Here is a 13,249-nt window from a genome sequence, read left to right as displayed (position 1 = left end):
CCCTCGCCCCTGTCCACAGACCTGCTGTGTGAGGATGCGCATCTGGTGCCGTTTCACAAGCGCAGATGGCAACAGAGGCCAACGCGTCCTCTTCGTAATTAGCATCATTACAAAACTAACGTGCTCTCAGTTTGAATTAGGCACCGATTTATAACTGAATCGACAAACATCAGTTTGACGGGGAAGGAAACGATGAAGGGGCAACTGTGCGGAATTGACTTCCTGTATATCCGCGTACCTGTTCGTCTGCACTAGATTAAATGAATCATCTTAAACGCGGCAGAAAATCACACGTGTATGAACACACACACGGAGCTGAGAATATCACAAAGATGCGTGAGCGGAATTAGTCAAACTCGTGTCACTAGGCGTGGGAGTGTGTCCGTGGGCGTTCCTGTGGACGCTGTGGATGTTTGTACATGTGATGCAGGCCCATTGCTTCCAGGAAAGAGGAGTGAAACTGCGGCGGGGATGAAAAGGATCATTCCGGAACAACGCCTGAAAATGCAACATCTAGTTTGTGTTTAAGGAGTTAATCAACAGTCGCCGTTTTTCTTTTTATCACAGAAACAGATGGGCATGCTTTCTGGCAGTCTCTTCCTCCAGGAAGAAACTCCTGCTGTTTGAGAGATCGGTACAAAGGCAGGCAGTAGAGGATATTCGGGACTGAGGGAAAAAAAAAAAAGCACAAGTTTTCAGTAGAACTTCATTCCCTCATGATGACAAAACATAAAAGCAAAACTACGCAACTTAAACAAGTATGCGGTGAGGCTTTAAAGATACCAGTACAACTGACACAACTGCCTTGCAATTTTCAGTGCGCTATATAAGTACTAAAATCCACTGAGTTAAGAAAATCTATGCAGTTTGTAGAAATTTGCGTTTCATCGACACCTAATGGAAGGTGACAAGCAAAAACCCATAAGCTGCTTCACTAACTTTTCAAAAAGAGTACTGAGAGAACTTAAGGGGAGTTAAATATGCTGCCAGTGAAGCAGCAGGTTATCTTATGTTCGACGATAACAGCATTTTTTGAAAGCTGCAATTTCACCCTCATGGTAGCAGCTGAAAGGTCACCTATACAGAAGAGACGGGCCGTTCTGAGCCACGAGCGCCGCGCTGATAGGCTGTCCTCGCGCTCACTGTCCCGCCCTAGCTCGCGCTGTGCATTCTGGGTGCATCCCAACATGGCGGCGCCCTTGTGCAAGTGCTGAGAACGTGTCTCCGTGCAGCGAAAACTGCGATTTTCGAATTTAGTTAGTCATTCCCGCAGCGAGGACTCGCTCGCGGCTATTCGCTGGAGCAGCAGACAAGGGTTTGTGACCCGGTGGTGGGCTGTAGGAGCCACGCGGGCGCGGTGTATCTCGCCCGGGAGTGTGTTCATGTAGAATTTTTTTTGGCCTCGTTTCCAGAGCAGAGACACGCCACGGCTTTCCCGGCGAACCGGGACAGATTTCGGACGGACAGTGCCGGCGTTTGTCCCGAACCGTGGATTGGTCCCGTGTAGCTGGTGGTCGCGTGCTCCCGGAGCGGTCGCCTCTTCTTTCTGTAGAACAGGGAGGGACGCGGGAGACGTCGTCGGAGCCCGCGCCGCGGGGAGGATCGAGCCGCGCCAAGGTGCGTGAGCGACGGGCCACTCACTCATCCAGCCAGCGCGCCCTGCACACGCACCAAGCCGGGCCTCTGAAAACGGCCTGGGCTGCGCTGAGTCTCGGCTCGGCCGCTAACATGCACACTGTCATTGACTGAGGCGCTGCGCCTAGCTAGCGCGGGAGCGTGCTGGACATCACGGTGACGCGGTCACCACAGCCAACACGACACTATTTCTAACATACACGTACGTCACAGCTTGTGACAGGTAGCTTTGCGATTGTAAGTGGTGCTGTTTCCCTCCTAAACACCTTATATCATTATTATTAATGATTTGGGTCTCTCGTGTTACTGTGCTCGCTCAATCTTACGAGATTAATTGTGCAGCCAGCGCTCAGCTTACATTTTCGAGCACTAGCAGTAGTAGTATGAACATTGTTAGGTTTTCGGTTTCACCACGTTTTCCAAGCGCTCCCGTGTGGGCGTCTCCTACGCGCTGATTGGCTCACTCGTGTTCTCTGTAGGCGTGGCTCTGAGATTGCGGTTAAACGTTCGATGGCGTAAAGTTGATATGACGTCAAAGTAAATGCCGATGACGTCAGCGACAGCAAAGCGTTTAATTCCGCAACCTGTGACGTGTTCCCTTCAGCCGAATTGGCCGTTACATGACACAGGACTGCATTTGTGCTCTTAATTGAAGAGTCGAGGTTTATCAGGTTCTGTTAAATTTGGCAGAACTTTCATTTGCAAGTGAGTGGTTACTTGATGGTTAAACTCCCTATATAAAACGTTTTTATTATGTTTCTCACTCTACTTTTTCTGCTGAGAATGGTATTCCTGTATTTCTTTTTATATACAGTTTTTACTGTTAATAACTGCCATCCCCATTAGTAGTGATATAACTTTTGTTACGTACAAATCGCATTTATCCAAAGATGCTGCATAGCAGCGTAATATTTGTTTGATATAATGTTCGAGGAAGGGACTCCTGAGTAGCTCAGAACTCAAGGGTAAGCAGTTTGCCAGTTGCCCAGTTTTTTAGCAGGTGGTAAGGCATGCAAGTTTTCAGTAATTGCATATAGCCTGATTTGCACTGTAATGGAATCGCTGAGATTGCGTGCAGCTGAGATTTCTTAAAGTATTTCCTCTTCATTGAAAGGAATCAACAAGAATTGGAGAATCTCTTCTTGCAAGCTCTGTGACTATGTATATCTGTGTTTGTGTACTTTGTGTGTAAGTTTTTTTTCTATATGGAGCATAAGAAGGTAACACACATCAGTATATTTATCATTTGTAACTGCCAAATCAGAATTAAATTGCAAGCATATATAATGTCATATTTGACAGGCTAAAGAAGTAGTGACGGCAGTGGTGTAAGGAAGACTTTTGGCACTCAGTGGTTGGTCAAACTGTTCACTTTTTAATTCCCTTTGTTCAGAGTGAGAGGACTTTGTAACCAAGATACTGGGATATGAGTGTTTCAGTCAGGAGGAAGTGTAGGCTTCTGAAATCTTGGGTTCACTTCCTCACAGGGCCCTGATGAAAATGGATTCGGAGTTGCTTCACTCGCCTGTGGTGGGACTGGCGGAGGAGGATGAGGCAGACATGAGTGACTGGAACCTGCCATTGGCCTTCATGAAAAAACGCCACTCGGAGAAGATTGAGGGCTCCAAAGCACTGGCACAGAGCTGGAGAATGAAGGACAGGGTGAGTCCTGAACTACAGGAAGGCTTTCTGCAGATGCTGTTTCCCCTTTTGTGGTTGGGTACCTGGGCATGGTCCAGTATGCCACCTTTGGAGGGAACTTCACTGAATCCCTTTCATACTGCATACTTATCTGTCCACTATGAATGTTGATAAGTAGTGGGCACCCCTTGATGAGACTCTTAGACTACTGAGTTTTTCAAATTCCACCTGAAAATGTGCATTCAGTTCTCTTGGGATGTTCAGACATTTCACCACCTTCTCTGATTTCTTTGTTTCATTCTTAATTTGAAAAGTCAGAGTTAGTGCTTGGGCCTCCCAGAGTGTCTTTGGCACGGGCAAAGGATATGACAATTCATTCCTTTCAATGACTAATAGCCACCAGATGTGTCTATGGAACAACTCTGCTTACAATGAAATTATGTGGCCTGTTTAAAATTCTGTCTTTGATTTTTGTTGTTTTCAAACTGCAGTTAGCATTGTTTATTGGCAGTTAGCTTGTTGAATCCTTGTGATAGTGTTTTAACTTTGTGTGTGGGGAAAAACTTTGCTTGTGTATGTTGAGCTATTAAATGTAATTGTACTTTTAAATGTGTAAATAATTTGCTTAGGGTTTTGAGTCTATTGGGATTAGTGTAAAGTCAGGTTTTTGTTCAAAGGAAATATGGTCAACTGAGATAAAACAGGGAATTCAAGAGTGCAGCTCTGGATCTGAAATTGGCTTCAGTTCTTCACTGAGAGTTATCTGAGCAGAAAATCTTGGAGTAAATTTCACTTTCCCAAGGTTTTTGCAGGTATTTGAGGTGATAGTGAGATGATGGGAGTTGTTGCACCCATTTAGGTTTTCTGCGTATGTCTACAATATTTAGTCCCAGTTCGTACACCCTAACTGAGATTTTAGAGCTCATATGTGGCAGGTGCAGAGGTGACCATGGCAAGGGAATGCCTTTAACATGTAAGCCTTTCAAATACACATCTCAGCTTTAAAGTCCAGCCAGTGAAGTTACTGACATGGAAATAAAAGATGTTTGTGTGGAGTACAAGAACTAAAGTACTCCTTAGAGAGGTGGATTTTGTAAAGTCAATAAACTTCTGTAGCAGGGCAGCCCGAAGCAGGTTTAAATTCATCTAGGTACACAACCCATCTTTCTCGGACTGCCTTGATCCATTTCACTGCTTTCTGTTTAGGCATCACTTTTTCACTTGTTTGTGCTGTGACTCAACATATTTCCCCATTGTTTTGGAGATTAGAAAGTTGCAAATAAACATAATTGTCAAGAATGCCACATATTCACAGTGGCATTTAACATGAACATTATTTTGCCACCTTCTCTCAGCCTAGCTCTAACACTGCAGTGGTTTCAGCAATGCCTTCTGCCTTCTTGCACTTTAAAAGGCTGTGGTCCTGAAGAGTCACTTGAGAAATGTTCAGTTTTTACTGTTAAAATTTTTTTTTCTCTCCCTCCCCCAGATACAGTGCTGCTTGAAATTTTGTGAACCCTCTAGGGATGGTCATTACTCTTGTATAAAGTATCTTTAAAAACAATGTGAAATCTTAAACTTATAAAATGGATAAATGATTATGATTTACACACCTGATTCCACTTACTTACTTGGTTTAACAAGGGCAACTTGGGGTTTGCTTATTTTTGCACCTGCTCTGCTTTAGTTTTTCTAGTATATACCCATGATTTCCTTTAAACCAACATGTGGAGTTACACACCTGCCAGATGAGAAAGACTGTTTCTGATTAAACAGGATCATTATTTTAAAACTAAGGGGCACAAAGGGTTCACATGCAGTACTGTATTTTTTTGTGTTGCATTCATATACTTTCTCTATCTCCTTATGGAGAGGTCTACTTTGGTAAAAGCAATATTTTAGACATCTCAAAATGGCTATCCCAAATCCAAAATATTCTTGATGTCTCTGAGAAGGTTTTTGATCTAGGCATGATGACATGTGCATGTCCTCTTAAAGTTGTGAAATGTGTGTGGAGGACGAATAGTTCATGAGCTCAGGAGAAGACCAGTTGGAGACATTCAGCTACAGGATGAATTCAGAACTAACTGTACCAAAGTCATGCTGTTATCTTCATAAGTACCAAGAACAGAATTCATGTGCATTTACATTGCAGTGGAGACCAAAGTCTTCGATCAGAAAGTGCAGGCTACAATATGTTGTCTGACCTCGTAACGACAATCCTGATGCACTGGATGAAATTCACCTTTTGCTTTACTCTGTTTCTTTTCAACAGCTTTAAAAATTTTTCGTTTTGTATAGATCATATATTTGATACAATTCTTCTCTTTGTATATTAAGGCAGGGTACTTCTATTTGTATGAAACATACGGCTCATCAACATATGGGGATTATGGTCAGCCTGGTGGGTGGTTCAGCAGCAGTTGTGGTAGGTCTGTACTTGGTGGGCTGGTGAGGTGGTGGAGCATAACTTTGGCACAATTGTTGTGGGGCGTGGAAGGCAGCAGGCTGTGACTCCACCGGCCCCAGGTTCAGTCATGCTGGCCTCATCCTCTTCCAGCTGGGAGGGGACTCGGCTGTGATCCAACATTCAAAAATAACAGCAAAGCATTTAGAGGTAGACCTTGTCACTGGGCTTCTTAAGAGATTGCAGTATTGGCTCAGCAACTTTGGGTGGTTGTTGTACCCCTGAGAAAGATGCAACTAGTAATAACAAGACCTTTCTTGGCGTTTGTTACATTAAAGTTTAGCTAGCCTGGTGATCAACTAAACTTCAAACCTTCCCACCCAAGCTACCGATCACACTTTACCGCTATACTACCTGCTAACACAACTGAATTATGTGGAAATGTCACCTTAGACAAAGATTTCAACTAAACGATTGGCCTTTTTCCAGCACAGAGACGTGGCATGGCTTTCCCAGAGAACCGAGACAACTTGAACTGACAGTGCCAACGTTTGTCTCAAGCCTTTCCTTGGGGCTGTGCAGCTGGTGATCGCATGTTGCCGAACCCTGTGGTGGAGTCTGTCTGTGATAAGAATATTATAATAATAAAGTGACAAGTTATGGAGCTGTGAGATATTTCTAACTGCATGTCTTCAGTATCGATCGAACGTGGCTCTTTCAGTTTTGTCTTGTCAGTTTCACGAAGACATCTCTGGTAGCTTCCATCATTTGTGGTACCCTTGTACCTCATCTGATGACTCTGCACAAAAGATGAAATCAGGTTTCGCTAAGCTGATGTTTAGTTGTAGAAATGTATAGACTGGTGACATGTGAACACAAGGTCTGAACAGTAATGACTTAAAAGCTTTGAAATACTTAATATATTACTGTTCTTGAGCCAAAATTCAGCTGGAGTAGGTTGTAGCTCTGAGCATCAGCAGTGTTACATTAAATAAATGACAAATAATTGGTTGGTGTTTTACCTCACAACTGTTATTTAAACAAGGAAATTAGCACATGGCTGTCTGAATTTAAAAAAAAAAAAAAAAAAAAAACACTGACACAACATGATTTGCTTCTGCATACGGAGCCTTCATCTTTGCATGCTGCTTTCACTCTTGGCTTAGTCAGTGAAAGGACCCACATACTGGGAATCATCCAAGTAGAGTAACATATGATTAATGGCACTGCTTACTGAGGACCTTAATCACATTTGGGATGTGCAGAGGCTCATGGGTACATTTTGCATATGGTACATCTGTGCATGGAAAATTAACATCACAAGTAAAAATGTCTATAATTTAGGTCAAGGGTGGAGAAATTCCACTGTCTGAGTGCTATAGAGTCTGCTGGTCCGCGTTTTGGTTTGCTTATGTAATTGTTCTTTAGACTTGGTGTGGAAGTAATGTCACGATTTAATTTACTGCCCCTGCCTTTTGTGCAGTAAATTACAGGCATCCCTCAATTTATGAACTCTGTCAACTCTTAGCTTTTGATACCCAATTTCTGATTTCTGGAACAAAAAAGCAGTATAATGAAATTTGTTTGAAGCCTGTCCCAAAAAAATGTGAAAGTCACGCTTTATGCAATTGAAGTGAAAGTGCAGTGATGTATTGTAGTTGGCGCAAGTGTATCACCCATTAATGATCTCATTAAGTGTTTCATAATCATGAAACGATTCACGTGTTTGCATCTTAATCTGTGCTTCTGTGCACTTTTGTTTTCTGAGATGTATGTTGCTTTGCAGAAAAGTGTCTCCTAAATTAGTAAATGTGTATTATACCACATTAAAATCGTGGATTGATAGTTATATAGGTGTGTGTTTTTTTTTTTTGTGATGTTTGGGGCTCTTGGATGGCCTGGGAACACTTTTTTTTTCCCTCATTTTGAAATAATGCTGAATAGTCTGTGGGTATCTGGACTGTTTTCAAGAACAGATAAATTTTGTAAATCAAGAAATTGCTGTACTAACTGTCCATGTTTTTGTGCTCTTGATGTCTGCTTAGTTTTATAAATTTCTGAAATTTTTGCATAGTTTTTATTGACTCAGTAATTCTATATTTAAGTCCCCAAGATTGTAAAGTAGGTTGTTGATGGAGCAAAATTCCTTTTGCAGAAACTTCAGGTTCCCAAGAGCATCATAGGAACACAGTTCAGGGTGAATAAGACACCTTGATTTTACCCATCTTCTGGTTCGTGTTTACATTCACCTTTTGCCTTTGGGGATTTTGTCAGATATTTATTATAAACACAGTGTGATTGCATTTATAAATGATGGTATACCTTGTGATTCTTCAGTACAAATGCCAGTATTTGCTGCCAATGTCTTTTTTTTTTCCAGTTTTTTTAAGCTTTTTAATCTGTGATTAAAAACACACAAGGCAGCATGAAACAACCTGTACTTACTCGACGACATAGGGAATTTGGACATGCTGGTCAAAGCTGTTTGTTGATTAAGGAACTGAACTTGAGATCTAAAGCTTGACTGACCAAAACCATAAGGCCAGGTGCTGTATAACGAGGCAGCTGATAGTGGAGTGGCTAGAGCTGCTGCCTTAGGATCTGAAGGTTGTCGATTCAGATCTTGCCTTCTGCTGTATTACCCTTGAGCAAGGTACTTGCCCTACATTGCTCCAGTAGAATTATCCAGCTCTATCATACGGTAAATAGTTGCAGATAGCTTATCATTGTAAGTCACTTTGGAGAAGAGTCAGCTAAATGAATACATGTAGATGTAGTGGTACTTGGCTCAACACCTGAAATGGGTCTGATGCCTCCATGCATCCTGGGATACTTAGTACAACGGAAATGCTTAAATCTGCTACCCAATGTAGATCTGCTTGGCTCTTGAAAATACAACAACATTGTTTCTGTCCCTTTTTTTTGTTGAAAGACACTTGGTAGATGGTATGACTGGCTGATTCAGTATATTAAAGTTCCAACACATACAGTTCCAAGTTTGTGTATTGTTTGGTGGTTAGTTTGATATCGCCTTGATGTTTAGTTGTCGTGTGAATTTTGATGCACAACCTTAAAGAATGTGAAAATTTTTCAAAAAAAGGAGGGGTTCCTGTAAAGTGCACAGTTTTCATTCTCGCCCGTTCAGCCTGACATGTAGATGTCACTGGGGCAGCAGGTGGGGCAGTGGTTCGAGCCACCACTTTGCACTTGGCCACAAGTTGGAATTGTACTTCTGCTGTAGTACGCTTGAGCAAGGTGCTTACTCTGAATTGATTGAGTAAAAGTTACTGTGCTCTATAAATGGATCAATTATTTTAAATAGAATGGTAGAAGTGAAAAATTATTTTGCATGCACTTTAAAGAAGTAGAAATAGGCCTGGCAGAAACCAGTTTGGAGAAATGACAGAGAAAGGAAACGTCTTTGTGTTTGAACAATGCTATTGCTCGCAAAGGCTAAGGAAAAACAAGACTACTGCATTAAGATGCAGCCACTGCTATGCATGTCAGTGCCTACTTTTTAATGTAGGAAATAAAGTGATGACAGAAAAGTATGTGATATGGTGGTACGTACGGTGTACTCAAGAATTGCATGCCTGCATCCAAATCTCTCGTGCTCTTGGTGTAAGGTTCTCTGAGATGTACGTTGCTTTGGAGAAAAGTGTTTGCTAAATGGGAAAAAATGTAACCATGTTTATAATTAGAGGCAGAGGGTATCAGCACATTTGTCTTGCATGCTGATGATCTCCGGTTCAAATCCCCGCTCTTGCTGTTGTACTCTTAATAAACGTCCTTACAACGAACTGAAATGGTAAGACGCCTCCAACAGTGTAAATGTCATCATTTACAATGGAAGTCATTGTAAAGTTCATTATCTAATACTGTAAATTGTTTTAACATGCTAATCCAACATGAAACTGTTGGATACCTTCTGCCTCAAAACATATTTCAACAGAAGGTGTCCAAACTGAGATATGAGAGGTCCGTGTGGAGCACATGTTCGGCTCATGGACTTATAATGTCAGGTTGCCAGTTCCAAGTCCCTAGTGGACTTGGCTCTGGCTACAAGCGCTCCAATAAAGTGACAGACAAATGCTAAGAGTGTATTGAATACAGATGATGGCAAAGTAGGAATCACCAGCCCTTATTACAAACAAAATGTATCCAATGAAGAGTCTGACAATGTCCAGGCCAAATTTCTAAGCTGCTGTTGGTCTTTGACGGTACCTGGTCACAATCATACTTTTAGTTTCCTGGCCACCAGACATATTAGAAGAAGGAATTTACAGTATGCCTGCAAGGCTCATAATTGGCTCTAAGCAAGCATCGATACCAGTTGGAATAATAGACTGTAGAAAAGTTGTTTGGCGTTGTGCTGATCACAGTGGCAGAGATTAGGTGGTGGTTTTTTTTTTTTTTTTTCTCCTTCTCTCTCCCCAAGAAAGGGAGAACATAATTCAAAGACATTTGTGCTATAGATTTGCACCTAAAAGCATTTATCCCTGTGAAGGGGAAGAACTGCTTTCATCTTCATTATCTGTCACGCAAAGGTGCGGTTAATTATTATTAATTGCTTTTTTGTGTTCATGGAAAAATAATTACTCCATTTATTATGTTAATCAGATCAGCTTCCTTATTCCTCAACACCCAAAGTTGCTAAAACAATTGATTGCACATTCCAGCTGTTTATGTATTTATTACTGCATAACGTGTAGGAGGACTGGGTTTTAATGTACAACGCATTGCCTTTATCCTGGTTGAATGCTACAGTTGGGTAATATTTGTAACAATTTGCCACAAATTGACATTGAGTTTTGTGTCTTAACAAATCAGACTAGATGTGCTTTGATTTTATTTTCTAGGGAAGAGCTTTGGTGAGATGCAGATATGGCTAAGTGACAAAAGCATTATTACGTGGTAGTGAGAACAAAGAAACCACTTTTCGTTAAGATAGTTTTTACAGGCTCAGTTCTCTCTCTGCAATGGACTTTTTCTCTTGCAGTTCGCTTGCTGTGTACTACTCTGTAGCGATGTAAAAGGACAGTGACGTTACGGTGAGCTGAGGGATGATGCTTGATGATGATGCTTCATGAGCCATACAGTTACTCGTCCATAAGGAAGGTGTCATCCTCGGTTAGGAGCTGCGAAGGTCAGTGCAGGGGGGGAGAATGGGTCCTCCAAAGGCAGAACTCGCACACCCTTGGGCGCCAGCAGGCCGCCCTCTGCTCTATGCATCAGCACAACATCTGTGACAAGTCCCTGTGTACTGGTCTCCAGACTGCCCCATAGCTCTGTGTGTGTTGGCTTCAATCAGTGTCTGTGCTCCTGTGTTTCAGTTCTGTTTATATCGCAGCTGCCTGGCAGCTCCTAAAAGGCACTTTTTCAGTGAAGCACTTCTAGAGCGGCGGTAAACGGATTCTTAAACAGGATTATATATTATTATATTAACAGTTTAAGACCAGATGATTTCAGCAATGCCTGTATGGCACAAGTGATATTTGCCATATTTCATAATCAGGCAGAAGAGTTCCTTTTTGTCTTTAATGACATAGATATGGAAGGGGGCCTATTAACTATACATTATAAATTAATTTTTCCCTTTTTTCTTTCCCCCTCTCGGCTAAATCTCGTCTGAATTAACCGTTATGTCATTGAGACCATTCCTTTGTTTTGGAAAATCCTGGTAAGGTTTATAGTGTTTGAGCTGATGATTACAACCCAGTGTATTTCATCAGTGATGACATCAGCCATCATACATGTATCCATGAGGTAGTCTTTCATTATAGCACAGCACACACAAATGCATCTTGTGTAACTTGAGATGCTGTTGCATCTGACATAATTCACCACATACCTGGTGTGAGTCTACTGATACCAGATGATTCTCTCTCTCTCTCTCTGATCAGATTAAATTTTCTGAGGAAAAGTGATTTTTTTTTTTTTTTTTTTTTTTTTTTTGGAGTGGAAGTTGTGAGGGTATCAGATTTTTGGGAAGGACAGTTGTGGTATTTGGAACTTTGTGTTGATGGACAGTCATTAAGGTGTGTAGGAGGACCTCAGCCCCCCATCTCCTAACATCAGGGACCCTGCTCTGTCATATGTCATATGACTCCGCCTGCATTTGCACTGCCTTCTTGGTAACCTTTGTTCAAACAGCATGTTCCATGTAACCCTGTTGTTCTCAAGAGGTTTGTTTAGGTATACATCTTACCCCAACGTACTGCCTCTACTCCAGCTCTATACCCATTCCGTCACTGTACACCTCCACCATGATCGTTCTTCCCATGGTGTAACATACTGTTAAATAATTTTTCTGCTTTATGCATAAGTCCTACGAGGAGCGAGTTCTCTCTCATAACATGTGAATCACTAATGATTTACGGAACGTGATCTTTCTGGCTCTCCTGTAGCTGCAGGAAAACCTGTTGAGCTGGGCCTCGGTCTGAAGCTAAGCACGGTCTTCAGCTGCCTGCTTCTGCTACACTAAGCTGTACCGCACTGATCAATGAAATTAGCGACAGCTCTCGCTCCTGTGCAACATTCCTCTCCTTTTTGCAGAGTCAGATGGGGGTGTGTATATGTGTGGGGAGAGCTGAGCAAGCACTAATGGGATTCCTGGGCAGGGGATGGGGCTGAGCGGGAGATGGGGTAGCCCACCTGAGGCAACAAGTTAATCAGGTGTCAGCTTGGCAGGATCCGTCCGCACTCAGTAGCGCTGTCAAGGGTGCTCTGGTCAGCAAAAGCCTCGGCACGGTTTGAACCCTCCGCTGGACAAGGCATGTTTTTCTCAGGGTTTTGCTCACATGGTAATGGTTGGCTCCATCCGCTGTGCCTGTCCCAGACTGGCTGTTGATACAGCTGTGCTCCGGCGCTCGGACGGGAGGCTTCGGCAGTACCGCTCTGCAGAATGTGGTGAAGCAATGTGGCGACGTGTCAGACTGATGAAAGGCTTCGAAAGATGATAACTGAAGTGCAGCCCCTTTATTGTGAAACAGTATTTTCTTTCGTAAAGAAGTGCATTGTCTTTACAAACATGAACATTTGATCTATGGGGAAAAAAGTATTCCGCTTTAAAATGCGGAAAACTCCACTTTACGAAGCAAACATAAAGCATGTTTTTCAGCCTTTGGGTTTTGACTGACTTTCGCTGGAGCGTTCTCAGTGTTGGGTTGAGTGCTGATCTTAGAACAGCTTGTGAGTCGTCTTTAACGTTCAGCACCAGCGCTTGCAGTCGAGCACCTGTGATCTAAGCAGCCATAAGAAGTCATGCAATTTGGCAAAGGCCATCAGAACCTGCCCCTGAAGAACAGCGCCTTGTATGACAGTGTGTAGCAGCATCAGATGTTTACCACATGGGCTCGGGTCAAAAGTCAGACGGTAGGAAATCTTAGCTGCTTGTTACTCAAGCTCAGGTGAAACTGTTCACTGTCCGCATTTATAATGGAAAATTAAATGATATAGTAAGACATTTTTCCTACGTAATTGCAGTACTTAACCACAATATTTACAGAATATTTCAGACACAATTACATAGGCATTGAAAATGACTGTTTAAAATTTTATGTAGGA

General features: G+C 42.3%; 1 protein-coding gene across 5 annotated transcripts in view; it reads left to right on the top strand.

Moving 5' to 3' along the window:
• Positions 1-1,185: 1,185 nt before the first annotated feature.
• rptor (regulatory associated protein of MTOR, complex 1) overlaps positions 1,186-13,249 on the top strand; it is a 126,197-nt gene continuing 114,133 nt past the window's right edge. For 4 of the 5 annotated variants that reach the window (XM_029246692.1, XM_029246693.1, XM_029246690.1 and 1 more), the window contains exons 1-2: positions 1,186-1,617; positions 3,123-3,297. In XM_029246692.1, coding sequence (XP_029102525.1) covers positions 3,130-3,297 — 168 coding nt within the window. In that variant the 5' untranslated portion in view covers positions 1,186-1,617; positions 3,123-3,129. The remainder of the gene's footprint in view (positions 1,618-3,122; positions 3,298-13,249) is intronic. The other variant, XM_029246691.1, reaches the window with a different exon arrangement.

Source organism: Scleropages formosus, chromosome 20 (genome assembly GCF_900964775.1).
Source record: "Scleropages formosus chromosome 20, fSclFor1.1, whole genome shotgun sequence".
NCBI classification, from domain to species: domain Eukaryota; kingdom Metazoa; phylum Chordata; class Actinopteri; order Osteoglossiformes; family Osteoglossidae; genus Scleropages; species Scleropages formosus.
The sequence above is the reverse complement of the archived record's forward strand: the minus strand, read 5'-3'. Positions and strand labels throughout refer to the sequence as shown.